The following is a 22,454-nucleotide window of genomic DNA, read 5'->3' as shown; positions in this document are numbered from 1 at the left end:
AAGCTGTGGAATTTCTTCCTTCTTCCTTTCCATGCCATTTAAAACACAGATCTTTGAAACATTTGACCTCTTAATATCCTGTTATTTGGACCCAACATTTCTGTACGTGCACGCACACATGTCAGTTCATTTCTGTTAAAATTGCAGTGAAGACAATAATCTGGTATGGATAATCTCTCTGAATGTAGCATTATGGAAATAAATTCAAGACTTTGGTCAATTAATCATTATCAAAGATCTAAAGTAAAATAATGAAAACTTGACCATTTTGTTGTCTGAGTTAGGGTGAAGAATATGTATGTGGACCATTTAATCTCATCAAGCCTGTTCTGCCATTCAATGAGAATATAGCTCATTTGTGGTCTAACACGATGTGTCCATCTTTGCCATATCCCCTTAAAAGTTTGGTTTTAAAAAATGTCACTTAATCTTGGATTTAAAATTAATAGTTAACTCCTGATAACCTGGCTCTTGTGGAAGAAAGTTTCAAACATCGAATATTCCTTGCATGCGCAAGTATTTCCTAACCTCACTCCTGACAGGAAATCAGGTGCTGGGAATCTGAAGTAACACCGTAGTAAAGTATTGGAAATACTCAGCAGATCAGGCGGCTTCTGGGGAGAGAGAAAAACAATTATTGTAGGCCAATGAGCTTGCGTTAGAACAGCACTGCCCACTTCCTGATAGGGGTGTGGGGAGGGAATGTAATGTTGAGACTGTGGTTGAGTTGTAGCTTTTTATATATTTATCTGACCGCCCTTGGCATGTAAATACATTTAAAAAAACAAAAATTCTATACGTTAATATGAAGGTTGGTTTTATTTTGCATGTTAAACATTCCTTCAGCCATTGTAGCAGCATTTACCCTGATTTAGCCTGTTCTGCCTGTATATAGACTGCTGACTGGCAAACACATGTCTTGTAATTGAAAAACAAAGCGTCCTTTTCTTCCACAGTGCCATAAATAGGTCATGATGAAGTAAGACATCCTTTCACAATTCAGAGCCAAGACATTTTTTGAATAGCATGTGAGCATATGAGAACATAGACCAGGAAATGTGTGTTTTTAAAAAATATAAACTCCGTTCTAGCTTGCTTTCCTCAAAAGTGTTTTACGGGACAATTATATTACCGAGATTGTGTCGGTGCAGACCTGAATATCTTTGCACCAGTGCCACTTGTATACAGCATTTCTGGTTACCCGAAGCGATCTCTGGCAAGAAGCTTGAGACCACCTCCAGCAGGTGGGGATAACTGGAGCCAAGTGCAAATCTAAATTTAAACTCGATTTTCATGTTAGCAAGAATAGACTGTGTGTGCGTCTCTCTCTTGCTCATTCTCTCCCCCTCTCTCTTAAAATGTAGCTGTAATGTACAGACCTGTGTTGTGTTACTCAGTGAGAGATGTAAGACCTAGTACAATATTGTGACTACAATTCTAACGCTATGTCTGCTTATGTCTAAGACAATGTACGTGGGGGATAGGGGTTGCAAGATGCAGTAAGGGGAAAATGCATTTCCCATTACTCAGAAATCATTGCTGATGTCCTCTTGTTTTTCCCTCTTTGCTTCAAATCACTGAAATGCCTGTGATGGACTCCCCCACCCCTATGCATGTACTCCCAGACCCTCAGCCACCCGATAACACTTTCAGATACAGTAAGTGATAATGCTTCCTGTCTCAGACTGGTGCTTGCAGCCTCACTGACCTGTTGAGAGTTCATTTCTTTCTCTTTCTGGCATACCTTGTATTAAAATGTTGGATAAGAACATCCCAAATTATATAATGTCTTTGTCATTACTGGAAAAGTTGAGTAATTGAGCAATGTGCATTTTTTTTTCTGTTTTTGTATTCCATTGTTTTAAATAAGATGAAAAGCAGTAGTCTTGATCACAAAATGTTGTTGTTAAAAATATTATGTCAACTCAGGTAATTGTGTGCAGATCTTCTTGAATAGTTAATTTTGTCAGGCATATGCTAACTGTTGTCTTAACTCAGGGCATTGTTGTCAAGTTCAGTCTCAGCTTTGGGAATTGACAGCAGCTCGGCTGCATCAAATATGCTAACTCTTTGCCCTATTAAATTAAAACGAATAATCTACCTGGAAGAGTTATCAGTCAGTTCACCAAGCAAATGTGTTGGATTTGCTTTCTTGTGGTCCATAATGACACACTTAGAGAAAAAAAATGAAAGTGTTGTATTCCCGAGAATGGAAGTCTCCAGGATGGTTTTGTCATGTCAATGTGGTGCTGTTGCTCTTTTTGCACCAGCCAGAAACTGTGCAGTGATTTCTCTTGGTTCTCAGCTAAGCTGTTCTCCCCGAGTTGGGGTGGGGGCGTTGGTGGTGAGTGGATTGGCGGTGGGGGTAGGGGGGGAGGGGTGACAGATTCCTGTCAGTTGAGCGCACAGCAGCTTCAGTGAAGAAAAACCATGGATCCATGCAGGTAAGCAGGATATGTGGTGAGAGACAAAAAGGGCTGGGGGAAAAAATAAATAGGAGTTTATACAATAAATAACTTGCCACTATGCACAATTCCTGTAGGCTGATTTGCTTTCCAGCACAGTTTAAATTGATCAGTGCTGCCTCAGCTGTTGAAACCAGCACTGGTGTAAAATTATGTGGTCGCCACAGCGTTCTTTTGTGCTGAGTAAATTTGTTCTTGCCGAGCACAGGATATAGATTGCTCAGGAGCAGTAACTGTTATTTTAAAGTGGTCTGTTACTCTGAAATGAGAACATTTTAAGCACGGCATTGCCACACTCAAGTGCAAGAAATGATCTGGGATTTTAGATATTTAAAATAGGTAGATCAGCTCAACATTAAGCATTCTTTCCTGTTCCTTTTTGTAAAAAAAAGCATTGAAGTGCTGCTTTAGTGTATATCCCCATTTGAGAGACTAATCATTGTGTCTCAAGGAGAAATCCAAACCAATTGAAACGCAAACAAGTTTCCAAATGTTGTAGGCTCCAGCGTTTTCTACATTTTGTTAAACAAGCTACACAATACACAAGCTCGTAAGCAGCAGTTTCTCACAGAATGGGTCCTTGTGTGTGTCTCACTGTTGTGTCCTTTCAAGCATATCTCAGTTAGTAGCAATAACCTTGGTCCTTCATGTCACAGCCTTAACCAAATTTTAAGTGCACTCTGCACACCTGTCCTTTAATACCGTTTGAAACATATACACACACAAAATACAACATCTGCAACTGGCATAAAGCCAAAGGTAGTCAAGGCTGTTAAAGATTTACACTCTTTAACAGAATTGCATCTTTGTAATTCCAGACTAGAGTACCCACTTTCTAGCTACAATTGCACTAAATCAAACGGTGTGTACAGAAGAAATCACTTTGCCTTCAGAAGGAGTACATCAAGAGAACGCAACCACATTGTGACAGTTCTCCAAACCACAAGTTTTGATCATCAAATAAAAGATAATTCCAGGAAAGAAAATTTAAAATGAAAAGATTTCTCTCTCCAGGCATATGAAATCCATAGTATTTAAAGCACAGTAGGTATAATTTTCATTGCACTACATGTCCAAAACTCCAATGAGGACGGGTTATCACTCTCTGGAATTTTAAAAACAACAATAGCTTCTAATACCAAAGCTCACATTTCTAACCATTTCAATATTCACATTTTCTAAGTGTTTGAATTTAAATCTTTCTGTCAAGAGACACATGTCACTGAACCTTTTGGTCTTACAATTCAAACCGACTTTCAATAAATTTAGTTCTATGTTCCAAAGGCAGATGGCATTAATTTAGAATGGCATCATGGTTGGCACAGACATGGTGGGCCGAAGGGCCTGTTCCTGTGCTGTACTGTTCTATGTTCTAAATTCAAATGTTGGCAAATAGAATGAAACCACGCTGCGTTTTGTTTAACTTGGGTTTTATTCTGGCCGCAGTGGATCTGTAAACAGCGCAAAACTTTTTTAAAAATTTAGGTAAAAACAATGGCTGCAGATGCTAGAAACCAGGTTTTGGATTAGTGGTGCTGGAAGAGCACAGCAGTTCAGGCAGCATCCGAGGAGCAGCAAAATCGATGTTTCGGGCAAAAGCCCTATTAAACCCAAGGCAGCCTACCAGGTCACCTAGTTTACATTAACACAGAAATGGAAGGTAATTTGATCATTCTGACAACAACTTGAATTTCAATGGCACCTTTTTGTGTAGTGAAGCTTCCTAAGGAATTTTGTAGGAATGTTATCAAGCAAACTTTGTAACACCTGGGTGAGATGATGAATAGCTTGGTTAAAGAGGTGGGCTTTAAGGACCTCCTTAAAGTAAGAGAGAGGTAGTAAAGCAGAGATCCTCTGTAACATTAAATATTGAATTATTGTTGGGATGTGGGCATCACTGACCAGATCAGTATTTGTTGCTAATCCCTTATTGCCAATGTGGCTTGTTAAAGCTGTTTTTGCACAGTAGGTCCTTCTACAGTGTATGTCACAGTGCTGTCTCGAACTTGTCTCAGTTAATTGCAATAAGCTTGATCCTTCGTGTCATAGCGTCAACCAAATTTCAGAGAGCAGTTAAGAGTCATCCATGTTGCTAGGATCTGGAGTCACAGGGAGTCTACAATGAGTGAGGATGGTAGCTCTCCTTCGTTTAAAGGGCATTAGTAAACCACTTGGGTTTTAACAACATTACTGAAGTGAGTTTTTTAAAAATTCTTATTAATTGGGCGATGAATTGAACCCATGTAGGGCATTAGCCTTGGCTTTTGGTTTACTGGTCCAGTGACATTACTCTAAACTATCAGCTTGCCTATGTTTTACTGGCATTTCAGTAGTGGTTGGTTGGCGTTCCATACAGTCATTTAAGTTGACCCAGACTCTTGAAGTACAGTGTGTGAAGCAGTATGGGTTAAGCAGCGTAGTGTAGTGAATGTTGTTGTTTTGTGCTCTCTAAAAGCAAGTGCAAGCTATCTAAAGTATAAAGTCAGCCTTGATCCCATAATGGCCGTTTTCCATTATAGGAGGCATAAGATGTGCCTATTTATTACATTTTCATTTCTGACCAAGCACATTTATTTAGAAACAATTAGCTTGAAGTTGGAGCATAAAATGCATTTAAGAGGAATCTAAATTAACACATGGGAGAAAAAGAGGAAGGTGGTGTTGCTAAGGTGAGTTGAAGCTCATGCAGGACATAAACTGCTGGCCCAAAGGAAGTGACTGAACAGCTTGTTCTGTGCTGTAAATTCAATGTAATCTTCAGAGATCAGGGAGAATTTGCATGCTTTCTAGATCCAATCCTTAGGATATGCTGCATTCGCTGATTGTAGCTGGGACGGCTGTAGTTGAAGTATCATAGTGCTTCAAATAAACTGTGCTAATGAAGAAATAACTCACATGTTTTGGGGTGTTCCTATTACTTCTGCTGATCTCCCACTAGAGGGTATTTTTTGAGTGAGAGCAGGATTGCCATAGTTGTGATATTGGATTAAAGTGGTGCTGGAAAACACAGCAGGTCAGGCAGCATCCAAGGAGCAGGAAAATCGATGTTTTGGGCAAAAGCCTTTCTTCAGGAATATATTTGCATGAATACATTTGCACTCTTAAATAATTTGCATGTACCCTTTTATTGAAGATAAGCCACCAGAGTGAAATTTGAAAAGAGAGCTGTCAGTCTACTAAACCTTCCCTGGGCTATCTCTAATGCCAGTGTATCTTTGCTCAGGTAAAGGTCACAAGCTATTCATTGTATTCCAGCTGTGACTTGTATAGATTTAGCAAAACCGCCCTACTTTTGTATTTTTCTATTCCCTTTGAAGTAAAGGCTAACATTCCATTTGCCTTCCCTTTTACCCGCTTAACTTGGATGCTAGCGTTTTGTGATTCATGGGCAAGGGCTCCCAAATCCCTCTGTTCCATTGTTTTCTGCAGTTTTTCATCCAACTAAATACTATTCACCTCTTCTATTCTTTGTGCCAAGACATTTTCATGTTTTCCCACATTATATAACACCTACCAAGTTCTTTCCTACTTGCTTAACCTATCGAAATCCCTCTGCAGACTCTGTGTAATCCTCGCTGCTTACCTTCTCACCTATTTTTATGCCATTCACAATTTGGCTATAATACATTCACTTTACTCATTCAAGTCATAGAATTATTTGTGGCCATTTTACAGCCAATGAAGCACATTTTGAAATTGTTGTAAAGTAAGAACTGTGGAAGTCAATTTACATTAAACACCTACAAACAAATGTGTGGTAATGACCAGTTAATCTCCTTTTATTCATGTTGTTTGTCAGATAAATATTGACCAGGGCAAAATGTGTGAATTGCATTTGAAAATGGAATGCCTTAATGCTCCCTAAAGTTAGGGGAGCGCTTTTATACATTAGTCTCCTTTTTAATGATGCATAGAATCAACTTATGCATTTGCAAATTCTGGTGCACATAAATGGTTTGAGTTTTTATTACAGACTTGATTTTGTGGCATTACACATCTCATTATGTTGTCACGGAGAACCATTGTCCGGCTGAAAGTTTTTGTAGCAAATTCTAAAGATAATGAAGTCTCTTTCGCCAGGCAGTAATTTTATACCTTGCCAATATCAGCTGAAAGTCAGCAATCTGTTAACAGTAGAACAGATAGGGTGAAGTATTCGCACCTGTTGGTTTAAGGTGGTCAGTATTAAAGCTGATGGTTTCTGCTTGATGCATGACACTTGAATACACAGCATCAATTCTGACACATTAGTTTGCAGAGGTTTGTAACTTGGCAGGCATCTTGCAAACAGGATTCCACTTCTGCCAAAGGCAGAAACATGTCCTTGCGTGTCGTCTGTTCTGCTGCATCCAATCTCCTGAAAAACTCCAAAACAAAGAAGGGGTTTGGGTTGCAGTATCCCATGTCATTTCACCTGCGGCAGCTGATGCAATCTTGAACAATGGGTCAGAATTTCGAGCCCATATTGCAGCAATAGCACGGGATTTCAAAATGTAGCTGTTTGTTTATTCTAAATTATTTTCATACAGTTCTCGATCTCTCCCCTGATCTCCCCAAAAGAAAACCTTGGACACTAACTCTTGCTTAAATTTTGTGTAAGCCAATCTCCCTTTGTCACCTTAACCATTTGACATTTTATTAACGATTACCGTCTGGGGTCAGTGTCATTGACATTTCAGTATTGTGCCAGTGCAGGCAGGCGCTGCTTTCCAGCAGAGGTCACTGGATAGTGATCTGGAATAGGAATGCTGACTAATTTCTTCTCCCTCCCCTATGGATGCACAGCTTAGTTATTGTGCCTGATCGCTGCTCCAGCACAAACGGGAATTGAACTGTTGCCCACAGTTGTTTTGTAGTACAGTGTTTGATCAGGTGGATGACTTTGCCCACTAGATCCCCACTCCTCAAGTGAATTTGTCTGCACTGGAAACCTGCTTATAATGTGCACTAATTTGTAATTCTAACTTTAAAATCAGAAGCTATTGATGCAGATTGACTGGGACGAGTGTGCAGATTCACACTGGTAAAATACAGATTGAGGACTGTGTTGAGAAGGGCTTTATGCAAAAAGTACTTAACAACTGGAATGGACTATCGTGATGGCAAATAACTTCGATTCATTTAGAGAACAATTGAATAATGTATTGGAAAGGGTGGAAAATCTTAGGTTGCTCCATGAGCCCAAGTTAGTCTAGCCTTGCTTCATAACCAGTGTCACCAATTTGTGTTGATGGAACCCAATTTTATTAAATCATGGACATGAGCATCAGACCTCACGGTTCTTCATTGTATCAGTTATGGGGGTTGAATATCTCCTGCATAGCCCAGTAGCCAAGCTGCTTGCAGTATTCAAGATGTTGTCCAAATACAGCAATGTAAAGTTCCAGCATAGTATCCCATCATTCATACTCCATTGACTTAGAGTCAGAAACAGATTGTTTTGTCCGACTTGTCCATGTTACTTAAACTAAACTAATCCCATTTGCTGCAGACTTATTAAGTTTCAGTCTGTTTCCATTGATTACTGATCCACAGTCACAAATGTAACTCTTATATCCTTAGCTAATTCAACATGATAATCTGTTGCCGTCTTTGTGGTTATTTATTTTTACTGAACATCACATTGTTTAATTCAAAGATTAAAAATAAATGTTCTGTCCAGAAATATGACCCTGAGTTTCCAGTTGCCTGTTACTTCAACACGCCACCATGTTCCCATATCAACATTTCTGTCTCCGGATTGTTGCAGTGCTCCAGTGAAGCTCAACACAAGATGGAGGAGCAACATCTCGCCTTCCACCTGGGTACTGTACAACCCTCAGGAGCTGTTCAAATTGAACTGAACAGTTTTAGAGCATGAACATCAGTTTCCTTTCTATTGATTGCCTACACTATCCCAGGTCATGTCAGTGAAATGTTTTGTGTTCAGCAATGCCAACCCATTTTCAACTGCTTCTCTTCACTAGCCTATGATCACCAATCCCTTTGCCTGCCTTTTCTATTGCTCGCGCTCTCTCTCTCTCTCTCTCACCTCCTTTACCTGTTCGCCCGCTGCTTTCTCCCATATCCTCCACATCGGTTCAAATACCACCTTTTCCTCACTGCTTCTAGTTCTGAAGAGTCATAGAACTCAAAATTTTAACAAAATGAGATACAGTGAAAAGAATTGTTTTGCATGCTAACCAGACAAATCATACCATACATAAGTACATCAGGGTAATAGAATAGAATGCGGAATATGTTACAGCTACAGAAAAGCTGCAGAGAAAGATCAACTTTAATACACGACTGGTCTGTTCATAACTCTGATAACAGTGGGGAAGAAACTGTTCTTAAATCTGTTGGTACATGTTTTTAAACTTTTGTATGTTCTGCCTAATGGAAGAAGGTGGAAGAGAGTATGACTGGGATGGGAGGTGTCTTTGATTATATTGGCCGCTTTCCCAAGGCAGCAGCAAGTGCAGATGGACTCAATGGAGGGAAAATGCTGCCAGACCTGCTAAGTTTCTCCTGCAATTTTTGTTTTGGTTTGTTTTTTAAAAAACTAGCTTCCATTTGTACAGTGTTTTTACTGATGTCTGAATGTCCCAGATATGAGGAACTTTTGAAGTGTAATCATTGTAATGAAGGAAATACAAGAAAGGGAATTTTGCTGGAGCAGAAGCTGCCATGATTATACCAAGCATTGATGAGTGTCGCTTAATGCGACCTTAATAGGTTACAGGCAGCAGAGAATTGAATAATCTCAAATTCATAGAGTGCGGAAAACGGGCCTGCATGGCAGTGCAGCATTGGAGTAGTCAAATGGCAGGCTTGCATTTGGGTAGACTTATGCAGTTTAAAGTAGACAGTCTTATTGTTGGATATGTGTCTGCAGATTCATCTCCAAGCCAAAAACTGCTTGATTGACTGGAAAGTGTTTTGGGGCAACCAATTATTTTGGAAGGTGCGACATAAACTTAAATCTATCTTTTCCTCCTATGACATTGGAGAATGGCATTCTGGATTAGAGTGGTGCTGAAAAAGCACAGCAGTTCAGGCAGCATCCGAGGAGCAGTAATATCGATGTTTCGGGCAAAAGCCCTTCATCAGGAATACAGGCAGAGAGCCTGAAGGGTGGAGAGATAAATGAGAGGTGGGTGGGGGTGGGGAGAAAGTAGCATAGAGTACAATAGGTGAGTGGGGGAGGTGATAGGTAAGGGAGGAGGGTGGCGTGGATAGGTGGAAAAGAAGATAGGCAGGTAGCACAAGTCATGGGGACAGTGCTGAGCTGGAAGTTTGGAACTGGGGTGAGGTGGGGGAAGGGGAAATGAGGAAACTGTTGAAGTCCACGTTGATGCCCTGGGGTTGAAATGTTCTGAGGTGGAAGATGAGGCGTTCTTCCTCCAGGCGTCGGGTGGTGAGGGAGCGGCGGTAAGGAGGCCCAGGACCTCCATGTCCTCGGCAGAGTGGGAGGGAGAGTTGAAATGTTGGGCCACAGGGCGGTGTGGTTGATTGGTGCGGGTGTCCCAGGGATGTTTCCTAAAGTGCTCTGCTAGGAGGCGTCCAGTCTCCCCAATGTAGAGGAGACCGCATCGGGAGCAATGGATACAATAAATGATATTGGTGGATGTGCAGGTCAAACTTTGGATGTGGAAGGCTCCTTTAGGGCCTTGGATGGAGGTGAGGGAGGAGGTGTGGGCGCAGGTTTTGCAATTCCTGCGGTGGCAGGGGAAGGTGCCAGGATGGGAGGGTGGGTTGTAGGGGGGCGTGGACCTGACCAGGTAGTTACGGAGGGAACGGTTTTTGCGGAAGGCAGAAAGGGGTGGGGAGGAAAATATATCCCTGGTGGTGGGGTCTGTTTGGAGGTGGCGGAAATGTTGGCGAATGATTTGGTTTATGCGAAGGTTGGTAGGGTGGAAGGTGAGCACCAGGGGCGTTCTGTCCTTGTTACGGTTGGAGGGGTTGGGTCTGAGGGTGGAGGTGCGGGATGTGGACGAGATGCGTTGGAGGGCATCTTTAACCACATGGGAAGGGAAATTGCGGTCTCTGAAGAAGGAGGCCATCTGGTGTGTTCTGTGATGGAACTGGTCCTCCTGGGAGCAGATATGGCGGAGGCAGAGGAATTGGGAATACGGGATGGCATTTTTGCAAGTGGGAAGAGGTGTAGTCCAGGTAGCTGTGGGAGTTGGTGGGTTTGTAAAAAATGTCGGTGTCAAGTCGGTCGTCATTAATGGAGATGGAGAAGTCCAGGAAGGGGAGGGAGGTGTCAGAGATGGTCCAGGTAAATTTAAGGTCAGGGTGGAATGTGTTGAAGTTGATGAATTGTTCAACCTCCTCGCGGGAGCATGAGGTGGCGCCAATGCAGTCAATGTGTGGATGATGAATGGGATAGAACCAAGGCTGGTTCTTCCTGAGTCAGTGTGTTGTCCAACGACAAGATTATTACCCTGTCACCCATGGTACGAAATATACAATCGATTCATGTAACCTGCACTTTGCAGATTCAAGGTGATTAAACTTGACTTCAGTAGATATTGAATTCTGACTGGACTGTCAGCTCAGAAGGCCTGTTCTCTAATATTTGAGTAGCTTTTTTACGTTGATTTGATGTCCAGAAAGTATATTGAAGCAATTTCCTTTTAGCCTAACCTCTACACGTGATCTACATGAACTTCAGTAAGGCATTCCTCATGGGAGATTTGTTAGCAAGGTTAGATCTCATGGAATACAGGGAGAAATAGCCGTTTGGATACAGAACTGGCTCAAAGTTAGAAGTCAGAGGGTGGTGGTGGTGGAAGTATATTTTTTCAGACTGGAGGCCTGTGACCAGTGGAGTGCCACAAGGATCGGTGCTGGGTCCACTATTTTTCATCATTTATATAAATGATTTGGATGTGAGTATAAGAGGCATAGTTAGTAATTTTGCAGATGACACCAAAATTGGAAGTGTAGAGGACAGCGATTACAATGGGATCTTGGTCAGATGGGCAAATGGGCTGAGGAATGGCAGATGGAGTTTAATTTAGATAAATGTGAGGTGCTGTATTTTGGAAAGGCAAAGCTTAGCAGGACTTATACACTTAATGGTAAGGTCCAGGGGAGTGTTGCTGAACAAAGAGACCTTGGAGTGCAGGTTCATAGCTCCTTGAAAGTGGAGTCGCAGGTAGATAGGATAGTGAAGAAGGCATTTGGTATGCTTTCCTTTATTGGTCAGAGTATTGAATACAGGAGTTGGGAGGTCATGTTGCAGCTGTACAGGACATTGGTTAGGCCACTGTTGGAATATTGCGTGCAATTCTGGTCTCCTTCCTATCGGAAACTTGAAAGGGTTCAGAAAAGATTTACAAGGATGTTGCCAGGGTTGGAGGGGGTGAGCTATAGGGAAAGGCTGAATGGGCTGGGGCTGTTTTCCCTGGAGTGTCGGAGACTGAGGGGTGATCTCATAGAGGTAAATAAAATCATGAGGGGCATAGGTAGGGTAAATAGCCAAGGTCTTTTTCCTGGGGTGGGGGAGTCCAGAACTAGAGGATATAGGTTTAGGGTGAGAGGGGAAAAATTTAAAAGGGAATTAAGGGACAACTTTTTCATGCAGAGGGTTGTGCGTGTATGGGAATGAGCTGCCAGAGGACGTGGTGGAGGCTGGTACAATTACAACATTAAAGGGCATTTAGATGGGTATATGAATAGGAAGGGTTTAGAGGGATATGGGCAGAGTGCTGGCAAATGGCACTAGGTTAGATTAGGATATCTGGTCGGCAAGGACAAGTTGAACCGAAGGGTCTCTTTCCATGCACTACATCTCTATGACTATGACTCTATCACAAGTCAGTTTGTTAAAGATCTGACTCTGTGGACTACATATATTTTATTTGAAATCTAAACTGAAAAATGGAAGTTTGAACTGTTTTGCAGAGACTGAACCAGTTTTTTTTTAATAACTGTAAACAGAAACTGCACCTTCTGGTGTTCACTCATTGCCTGCATGACCATGAGACTTTTGGATTTGATACTTTTATGAGGCTAGCTGACATGGGATGCTTTTGGGTTGGAAGGCAAAATTGCCCATCAGTATTGGTTTTAAGTAGCCATTTGTCACAGAACAGAGAAGCAAGCAGTTGCATTCAGACCCCCCACCCCTCCCCCCAAAAGCCTACAGGCAATCCAGATCTCCTCTTACCCACCTCTACAAGACTCTGAAAGGAAAAGACTCTTCCAAACTCGAACAAAACCTAGATCCAACTGATTAGCTGCTGAATTGAGGATTGCCAGTGGTTGGTTGACAGCAGTGGTATCACCACCGAAACAAAACAGTGAGCAAGTCACTTTGTGCCCCCTTGTGGTTTGGACTCATGATCTACATAATTTTTATTCCTTTTTGCCTATATTTTCTAATCTCAATATTTCTGCCAAGCTGTCAGTCTTGTTCAACCCATTTGTGAGCGAGTGCGTGCATGTTTGGATTTAAAGAGGCTATTGTTTAAGTTAATGACGACTCATGGGGTTTGATTCCCAGTGCTCCCTCCCATCTGGGTTGTGACACCACAAACAGCAATGTGGGGATGACAGGGTACTTTAATTCAGTAATATTACTTATTCAGGATAAATACTGGAAAATATTTGAAGTAAATACTGTTCCATGCTGGAATAGTACTATGGGTTCTCTACACATGCCTGAGGGGCAGACTCCACTTCAGTTCAACATCTCTTCTCTTCTGAAGTAGTGTCGTTCTGATTAATGCAGCATTACCTCACACTGCACTAGTGTGTTAGCCTATGTTCCAGTCTCTAGACCATTTTGACTCGGGGGAGTACACTTTCCAGAGGAAAGTATAATCATTACAACACTTCCAAATTTGGGGATTGACCCTGGGGCTTCATATCTACAAGAGATATAGTGCTTTGGTGTCAAAATACTTTCGTTTCCTAATTAAAGGTGTCAATTTCATGTTTTCTACACCAAAGCAATTTTTAAATTATATACATTACCCTGATTTTTGGTTAATGAAAATACATAGTTCCTTGAAGGTGGAGTTGCAGGTAGATAGGATAGTGAAGAAGTGTTTGGTACACTTACCACTAATGATCAGTGCTTTGAGTGAAGGAGTTGGGATGTTATGTTGCAGCTGTACAGGACATTGGTTAGGCCACTTTTGGAATGCTGTATTCAGTTCTGGGAAAGATGTTGTGAAACTTGAAAGGGTTCAGAAAAGATTTACAAGGATGTTGCTAGAGCTGGAGGACTTGAGCTTTAGGGAGAGGCTGAATAGGCTGGGGCTGTTTTCCCTGAAGTGTCAGAGGCTGAGGGGTGACCTTATAGAGGTTTATAAAATTATGAGGGGTATGGATAGGGTGAACAGCCAAAGTCTTTTCCGCAGGGTGGGGGAACTAGAGAGCATAGCTTTAAGGTGAGAGGGAAAAGATTTTAAAAGAGACCTAAGGGGCAATGTTTTGATGCAGAGGGTAGTACATGTATGGAATGAGCTGCCAGAGGAACTGGTGGAGGCTGGTACAATTACAACATTTTAATGGTTCTCTGGATGGGGACGTGAATAGGAAGGGTTCAGAGGGAAGTGGGCCAAATGCTGGCAAATGGGAGTAGACTTATTTGATATCTGGTCGGTGTGGGCAAGTTGGACCGAAGTGTCTGATTCCATGCTGTACATCTGTATGACTCTATGATATTGTGAAGGAAGAAAAGGTTCAAAAATATGGTACTTAAAGAACATTTTTTCTTCTTCTCATTTAAGTGATAACAGAGCGGCTGGAGCTGAGCAGATGAACCGTGAAGGTGCCCAGGAGAAGAGTCCTGAAGAGATGTATATCCAGCAGAAAGTGCGAGTGCTGCTGATGTTGAGGAAGATGGGATCAAATGTGAGTGATGAACCTCGTCTGAATGTTATTTCTAATATTTAATAAATCGCTGTTAATAGAATAATAGGATGGCATAGTGTGGGTGGAGGCTATACAACCAATCATATCTGCACTGGGTGTTTGGAAGAGCTGTTGACAACTTGTATTTATATAGCAGCTTTAATGAAATGAACCATCCCAAGGTAGTTTAGAGCAGCATCATGACACTGAGCCACTTAATAGATATTAGGCTGATTTTGAGAAATGTCTTGAGGAACAATTACAAGCTAGAAAGATGGAGAGACATAGGAAGGCTTTTTGGAGATTGGAGCCTTGACATCCGAAGGCATGGCATAGTATAGCAAATAAAATTGGGGATGTACTTAGGACCAAAATTACTGGACTGAAGATATCTTAAGGTGGGAAGGGGTGTGTTGGGCTGGACATACAGCAAGTCTATGACTTGTAAATGACAATTTTAAAATCTCGGAACTGGACTTTGTCGCATGCGAAGTCACAGGTAGCAAGAGTTTTGAATGACTTCCAGTTTAAGGAGGGTAGAAGATGGTCTACCAGCCAGGAGCAGGTTAGAGTAGTTGGGCTTGGAAAGCTTGCATGAGGGATTCCGCAGCAGATGAATTGAGGTGGGTGAAGTCAGATGAGGTTATGGAGCTGGAAATAGGTGATGGCATGAATATGAGTAGGGAGCTCAACTCAAGATCAAACATGACACCGAGGTTGTGATCAGTCTGGTTTAATCTGAGTGTCACCAGGGAGAAGGCTGAATCTGCAGTTACAGAATGAAGTTGGGAGCAGGGACTTAAAACAATGGCTTCAGTCTTCTCAATTCTAATTGGAGGCAATTTCAGATATCAAGTATTGGATTAGAGATGAGTAGTCTAATAATTTAGCACTAACCAATTAATAGCATTCTCACCTCTTTTACCCATAGCCCTGTACATATAATGTTACCTTTTCCATAAGTCTGTTCAGGTGAAGGTGGTCAAAATCTGACTTTATATTTTGCGCAGTCTTAATTTTTTTTAAATTTGCGGGATATGGGTATCACTAGCAAGGCCAACATTTATTGCCTTGAAAAGGTGTTGGTGTTGAACCTCTGCAGTCCATAGCTATAGTTACACCCATGGCACAGTTAGAGAATTCCAAGATTTTGACACTGGAATTGCAATATATTTCTAACTCAGTGGTGTGTGGCCTGGATAGGAACCTGGTGGTGTTCCCATGTATCTGCTGCTTTTGTCCTTCTAGGTGGTAGATATTGTAGGGTTAGAGTGCTGTCTGAGGCGTCTTGGTGAGGTATTGCACAGCAAATTGTAGACAGATGCACGCTGCTGTCACTGTACTTTGGTGATGGTGGGAATAAATGTTGAAAGCTGAGGTGTCAAATCAAGTGAGCTGCTTTGTCCTGAATGGTGTTAAGCTCTTGAATGTTATTGGAGGTAAACTCAAGCAATCAAGAGGAGATGATTCCATCACACTCCTGATTTGGTGCCTTGGTGTTGGTAGTCAGGTTTGAGGAGTCAGGAGGTGAGTTATTTGTCACAGAAGTTGACCTCTGACCTGCCCTTACAAACACAGTATTTTTATGGCTGATCCAGTTCAGTTTCTGGTCAATGGTAACCCCTAGGCTGATAATCACAGTTAAGCAAATGTAATGCCACTGAATGTCAAAAGCCAATGATTGAATTCCCTGTAGTTGGAGATGGTCATTGCCTGGCAGTTGTATAGGGCAGAACTTACTTGCCACTTATCAGCCTTTATTTGAATGCTATCCAGGTCTTGCTGTGTTTGAACATGTACTGCTTCACTCTCTGAGATATTACAGTTGATGCTGAACATTATGCGATTATTAGGAAACATCCTCACATCTGACCTTCTAATGGAAGAAAGGTCATTGATAAAGCAGCTGAAGATGGTTGAACCTAAGACACTACCCTGTGGAATTCCTGCAGAGATGTCTGTGGTTAAGATAGTTAACTTGCAACAACCACACCCATTGGCCTTTGAATTTGGCAACAACTCCAGAGAGATTCCTCCCTGGTTCCCATTGATTCCAGTTTTGCTAAGTCCCTTGATGCCACACTAAGTCAAATACTAATCTTGTTGTCAAGAGCAGTCACCCTTACTTCCCTCTTAAATTCAGATTTTTTTTGTCTATGTTTGGACCAATTCATGCTCTAGAAATATGTTTGTGAGTATGGGTGTTAAATGAGCATTTGTTAATAAAACCATAGGGATAACACAACACGTGACTATTCAACCATTCTCTGACCAATTCTGAATTTGGATATAAATACTTAAGAACTGGCAGTTGGAGAAGTCAGAAATTCGGTCTCTGTTACCAGCAGTTAGCTGCAAAACTATATTCAGGTGACAGTAATATTTGTTAAATACCTAATTCATAATTCAAAGGACCAAAACACAGGGAGCTAGGAATTTTAGCCAGCTCTGTGAAACCTCATTAAAATATATGCTTAAATTAAGTGACAACCCATGAAACTAATTTTAATCTCTCCTTTGTGTGCTTTTTGATATGGAGAGAAATAGAAGTCACTCATGCAACAACTTGTCTGGTATTAAAGCCCTTCAGGGTTTATGGTACTCCAGAGTGAAATGCATTTGATATAGTCATGCAACAAAACATTATTCTTGTGTAACAAACCGGATCTTAAATGGTAAGTCAATAAATGTGGATTTTATTGTCCTCGTGAGAGCTAGACACCTAATCATAACCACACTGCTTGTTGGTTATTCTTTACCCCTCGTTTTTGAAATGAATTTTGCATTCAACGGGGCAAACTCACTAGACTGTGCATGTAACTGTAAAAGGGCAGTGAGTCTCCAGTTCACTGGATTTACTGGGGGTCTTGACTAGGGTAGGTGGGGGGTCAAAATAATGTCTCTTCAGGGTCTTGAGAGTTTTTTTACCAGCTTTGCAGCAGCTCCTAGATGGTGCACCCATCCACTGTGTAAGTGCCAGCTGTTTTGTCCTGTTTGATGTCAAGCTGCTTGAGTGTTGTTTGGAGCTGCAGTCATTCAGACAGGACAGTATTCTATCTCACTCCCTACTTTGTTCTTTTGTAGAAGATTAATAGGCTTTGGGGAATCAGAAGGCAGGTTGTTTATGGCTGAATTCCCAATGTCTTGATCTTGCAGTCGCAGTTTTTACTTCGGGATATATCGCTGTTCGTTCTTTGTCGCTGCATCAAAATGCTGGAACTCCCTCTTTAATGGTAATGTGGGTATACCTACAGCAAATGGACTGCTGTTGTTAAAGAAGGCAGCTCACCAGTGTGTGACTTAAGAAACCCTTTTCAAGCAACAATAAATGCTGGCCCAGCCAGCAACACCCACATCTTGTGAATGAATTGTGAGAATTGGCATAGTTAGGTTTTTGGTCAATTTGAACCTCTGAGGTTGTTGATACAACCCCTCAGAAACCCGTATAAACTGTCCACCTTTACATTAGATGTGCCCAGCAAAATAAAAGTTTGTAATTTGTGATTTTCAAATATTTTGGTCCTTCTATTTTATAACAATGAGCTGTTTCTAATTGACTTGTAGTTCTCTAAATTTACAGTGCATCTGCGAAGGAACTTCATGAGTATCCCTTGTCTGTGCCCCAGTTAAGGCGATTTTTTTTCTGATCTGGAGCTTCTCCAACATTGTATGAAGATGTATATCACCTAATAATGCAGCAGAGTAGCATTATGGAAAGGTTGCAAAATATGCAGATAAGAATGAGGAAGAGCATCCCCTGGGCGCTCAGCGAGCTGCAGATGGCTGTCAATGTTTACAGAATTACATCTTAATTTTAAGAAGGTAGCCCTGTTTAAAGTAAACTTAATTCCTCTCTTTTTCACACATTATCTTCATTATCTCATTTTGTTTTAAAGCTTTGACTCCTACTTGCAAAATGATTCACTCAAACCCTCCATTTTCTCATCAGAATGGGTGTTTGTCATGCAACAGCCTAGACTGTGGGTTATTTGACTTGGTGCTGTTTATGATTTTTATTTGAAGGTGGCACTTATATATGTTTAGCTTTGCAAAACTCTTAAACTATGAGCAGAGGCTCCAGATTAAATCATTTCGATAAAAGAAAGTCATAGATGTACTCTGGAATGAAAATGGTCCTATTTGCTGTAGATCAACCCTGCCATTTTAAGAAATGTCTTGTTTGATTTCCATTTCTCTATAAACCTAGTGCATTCTGAAGATTTAACATAGCTCAGGGATAGGCAGGACTGGCAGCTTAATGTTCCAGGATACAAATGCTACAGGAAGGATAGAAGGGGAGGCAAGAAAGGAGAGGGAATGGCATTTTTGATAAGGGATATAGCATTACAGCTGTACTGAGGGAGGATATTCCTGGAAATACATCCAGGGAAGTTATTTGGGTGGAACTGAGAAATAAGAAAAGGATGATCACCTTATTGGGATTGTATTATAGACCTCCTAATAGTCAGAGGGAAATTGAGAAACAAACTTGTAAGGAGAGCTCAGCTATCTGTAAAAATAATAGGGTGGTTATGGCAGGGGATTTTAACTTTCCAAACATAGACTGGGACTGCCCTAGTGTTAAGGGTGTAGTTGGAGAGGAATTTGTTGAGTGTGCTTAAGAAAATTTTCTGATTCAGTATGTGGATGTACCAATTAGAGAAGGTGCAAAACTTGACCTACTCTTGGGAAATAAGGCAGGGCAGGTGACTGAGGTGTCAGTGGAGGAGTACTTTGGGGTCAGCGACCATAATTCTATTAGATTTAAAATAATGATGGAAAAGGATAAACCAGATCTAAAAGTTGATGTTCTAAATTGGAGAAAGGCCAATTTTGATGGTATAAGGAAAGAACTTTCGAAAGCTGATTGGGGGCAGATGTTCGCAGGTAAAGGGACGGCTGGAAAATGGGAAGCCTTCAGAAATGAGATAACGAGAATCCAGAGAAAGTATATTCCTGTAAGGGTAAAATGAAAGGCTGGTAGGTATAGGGAATGCTGGATGACTAAAGAAATTGAGGGTTTGGTTAAGAAAAAAACCGAAACATATGTAAGGTATAGGCAGGATAGATCGAGTGAATCCTTAGAAGAGTATAAAGGCAGTAGGAGTATACTTAAGAGGGAAAACAGGAGGGCAAAAAGGGGACATGAGATAGTTTTGGCAAATAGAATTAAGAAGCATCCAAAGGGTTTTTACAAATACATTAAGAACAAAAGGGTAACTAGGGAGCGAATAGGGCCCTTCAAAGATCAGCAAGGCGGCCTTTGTGTGGAGCCGCAGAAAATGGGGGAGATACTAAAGGAGTATTTTGCACCAGTATTTACTATGGAAAAGAATATGGCAGATATAGACTGTAGGGAAATAGATGGTGATATCTTGCAAAATGTCCATATTACAGAGGAAAATGTACTGGATGTCTTGAAATGCATAAAGGTGGATAAATCCCCAGGACCTGATCAAGTGTACCCTAGAACTCTGTAGGAAGCTAGAGAAGTGTTTACTGGGCCTCTTGCTGAGATATTTGTATCATTGCTAGTCACAGGTGAGGTGCCGGAAGACTGGAGGTTGGCTAACGTGGTGCCGCTTTTAAGAAAGGTGGTAAAGACGGGCCAGGGAGCTATAGACCAGTGAGCCTGATGTCAGTGGTGGGCAAGTTGTTGGAAGGAATCCTGAGGGACAGGATGTACATGTATTTGGGAAGGCATGGACTAATTAGGGATAGTCAACATGACTTTGTGCGTGGGAAATCATGTCTCACAAACTTGATTGAGTTTTTTGTAGAAGTAACAAAGAAGATTGATGAGGGCAGAACAGTAGATGTGATCTATATGGACTCCAGTCAGGCGTTTGACAAGGTTCCCCATGGGAGACTGATTAGCAAGGTTAGATCTCACAGAATACAGGGAGAACTAGCCATTTTGATAGAAGGTAGAAGACAGAGGGTAAAAGCAAATTACTGCAGATGCTGGAATCTGAAACCAAAAGAGAAAATGCTGGAAAATCTCAGCAGGTCTGGCAGCATCTGTAAGGAGAGAAAAGAACTGACGTTTCGTGTCTAACCGACCCTTTGTCAAAGCTTTGACAAAGGGTCAGTTAGACATGAAATGAAAGTTCTTTTCTCTCCTTACAGATGCTGCCAGACCTGCTGAGATTTTCCAGCATTTTCTCTTTTGGTAGAAGACAGAGGGTGGTGGTGGAGGATTGCTTTTCAGACTGGAGGCCTGTGACCAATGGAGTGCCATAAGGATCGGTGCTGGGCCCTCTACGTTTTGTCATTTACGTAAATGATTTGGATGTGAGCATAAGAGGTACAGTTAGTAAGTTTGCAGATGACACCAAAATTGGAGGTGTAGTGGACAGCGAAGAGGATTAACTCAGATTACAACAGGATCTTGACCAGATGGGCCAATGGGCTGAGAAGTGGCAGATGGAGTTTAATTCCGATAAATGTGAGGTGCTGCATTTTGGGAAAGCAAACCTTAGCAGGATTTATACACTTAATGGTAAGGTCCTAGGGAGTGTTGCCGAACAAAGAGACCTTGGAGTGCAGGTTCATAGCTCCTTTGAAAGTGGAGTTGCAGGTAGATAGGATATTGAAGAAGGTGTTTAGTATGCTTTCCTTTATTGGTCAGAGTATTGAGTACAGGAGTTGGGAGGTCATGTTGCAGCTGTACAGGACATTGGTTAGGCCACTGTTGGAATATTGCGTGCAATTCTGGTCTCCCTCTTCTTGGAAAGATGTTGTGAAACTTGAAAGGGTTCAGAAAAGATTTACAAGGATATTGCCAGGGTTGGAGGATTTGGGCTAAAGGGAGAGGCTGAACAGGCTGGGGCTGTTTTCCCTGGAGCATCGGAGACTGAAGGGTGACCTTATAGAGGTTTACAAAATTATGAGGGGCATGGATAGGATAAATAGACAAAAGTCTTTTCTCTGGGTTAGGGGAGTCCAGAACTAGAGGGCATAGGCTTAGGGTGAGAGGGGAAAGATATAAAAGAGACCTAAAGGGCAACGTTTTCACGCAGAGGGTGGTTGCTAGAGTAAGTGGTGGAGGCCGGTACAATTGCAACATTTAAGAGGCATTTGAATGGGTATATGAATAGGAAGGGTTTGGAGAGATATGGGCCGGGTGCTGGCAGGTGGGACTAGATTGGGTTGGGATATCTGGCGAGCATGGAAGAATTGGATGGAAGGGTCTGTTTCCCTGCTGTACATCTCTATGACTCTATATGGAACATTTCAGTGCGAGGTTTCTGAACATAGAAAGAACTATCTAGTATTTTAAGCGCCTGTTGGTGCACCAGTAATTGGATGAGAGCACTGGAGCTTCCAGCGTATTTGGTTGAAACTGGCTTCATTCTCCCTATGTTTTCCCAGTATGCAAACTGCCTTTGAAAATAGGCACTTAATTGTTAAATCAAGTCATAAGCAAGTCTGAATTAGTTAGAAGTTTTGCTTTAATATCTTTTAGCTTTAAACAAAAGACTGAATTGTGTACTTATTCCAGCCTTTGACCCTTTAGTGTCAGAAAAGGTGAGTTGTATTCACAGGGACATGGTGTACAAGCTGATCGATTTAATTACAAAAGGTTACAAAGCCCAGTCTCTGATATTTTAACATAAACACAAGATCTACGCACATACAACTTACTAGAATAACATTGATGTGGCATCACTATTGAGTTGTTCCTGAGGTGATGACAGATAACCCTCGTCCTTCACCAACTTGGTAGGTTTGACTGTGGGAGAGCAGAGAGTTCTGCCTGATAATGGCTTTAAGTCCTGTTTGGCTGAGTGCCCACGTGTTGTCTCTCAGGAATACACTGCATGGAGGCGAGCTGCCAGAGTGTCAACCCTCTAGAGTTAGCCTAGAGCTTTTGAAACTCCTTGCTGCTGCTGTGATCAATGTGGGAGAAAACTCATGAGAAAGCCCAAAAGCAATTTGTTTGGGTGTTAGTTTATTAGTTACAAAAATATTGAAGGTGTGGGTGGGGAGCTGGGAAACCTTCAGGAATACTTCCAACCAGAGTTGGCAAATGTTTTCTCTCAGGGAATTGCTGAGTCCAAGGGAAAGTTGTAGCTTACCAGCTTGCAGTGAATTTGAGGTGGAGAGTTGGTGGGTTACCATGAATCGAAGGAA

The 22,454-nt window shown here is 41.6% G+C and overlaps 1 protein-coding gene across 2 annotated transcripts in view; it reads left to right on the top strand.

Moving 5' to 3' along the window:
- The window catches only part of ctnnbip1 (catenin, beta interacting protein 1), a 111,284-nt gene that overhangs the window by 30,868 nt on the left and 57,962 nt on the right, over nucleotides 1–22,454 (top strand). For both annotated transcript variants that reach the window (XM_072586119.1, XM_072586118.1), the window contains exon 2: nucleotides 14,195–14,318. In XM_072586119.1, coding sequence (XP_072442220.1) covers nucleotides 14,223–14,318 — 96 coding nt within the window. In that variant the 5' untranslated portion in view covers nucleotides 14,195–14,222. The remainder of the gene's footprint in view (nucleotides 1–14,194; nucleotides 14,319–22,454) is intronic.

The sequence above is a fragment of the Chiloscyllium punctatum genome, chromosome 16 (assembly GCF_047496795.1).
Source record: "Chiloscyllium punctatum isolate Juve2018m chromosome 16, sChiPun1.3, whole genome shotgun sequence".
Taxonomy (NCBI): domain Eukaryota; kingdom Metazoa; phylum Chordata; class Chondrichthyes; order Orectolobiformes; family Hemiscylliidae; genus Chiloscyllium; species Chiloscyllium punctatum.
The sequence above is the reverse complement of the archived record's forward strand: the minus strand, read 5'-3'. Positions and strand labels throughout refer to the sequence as shown.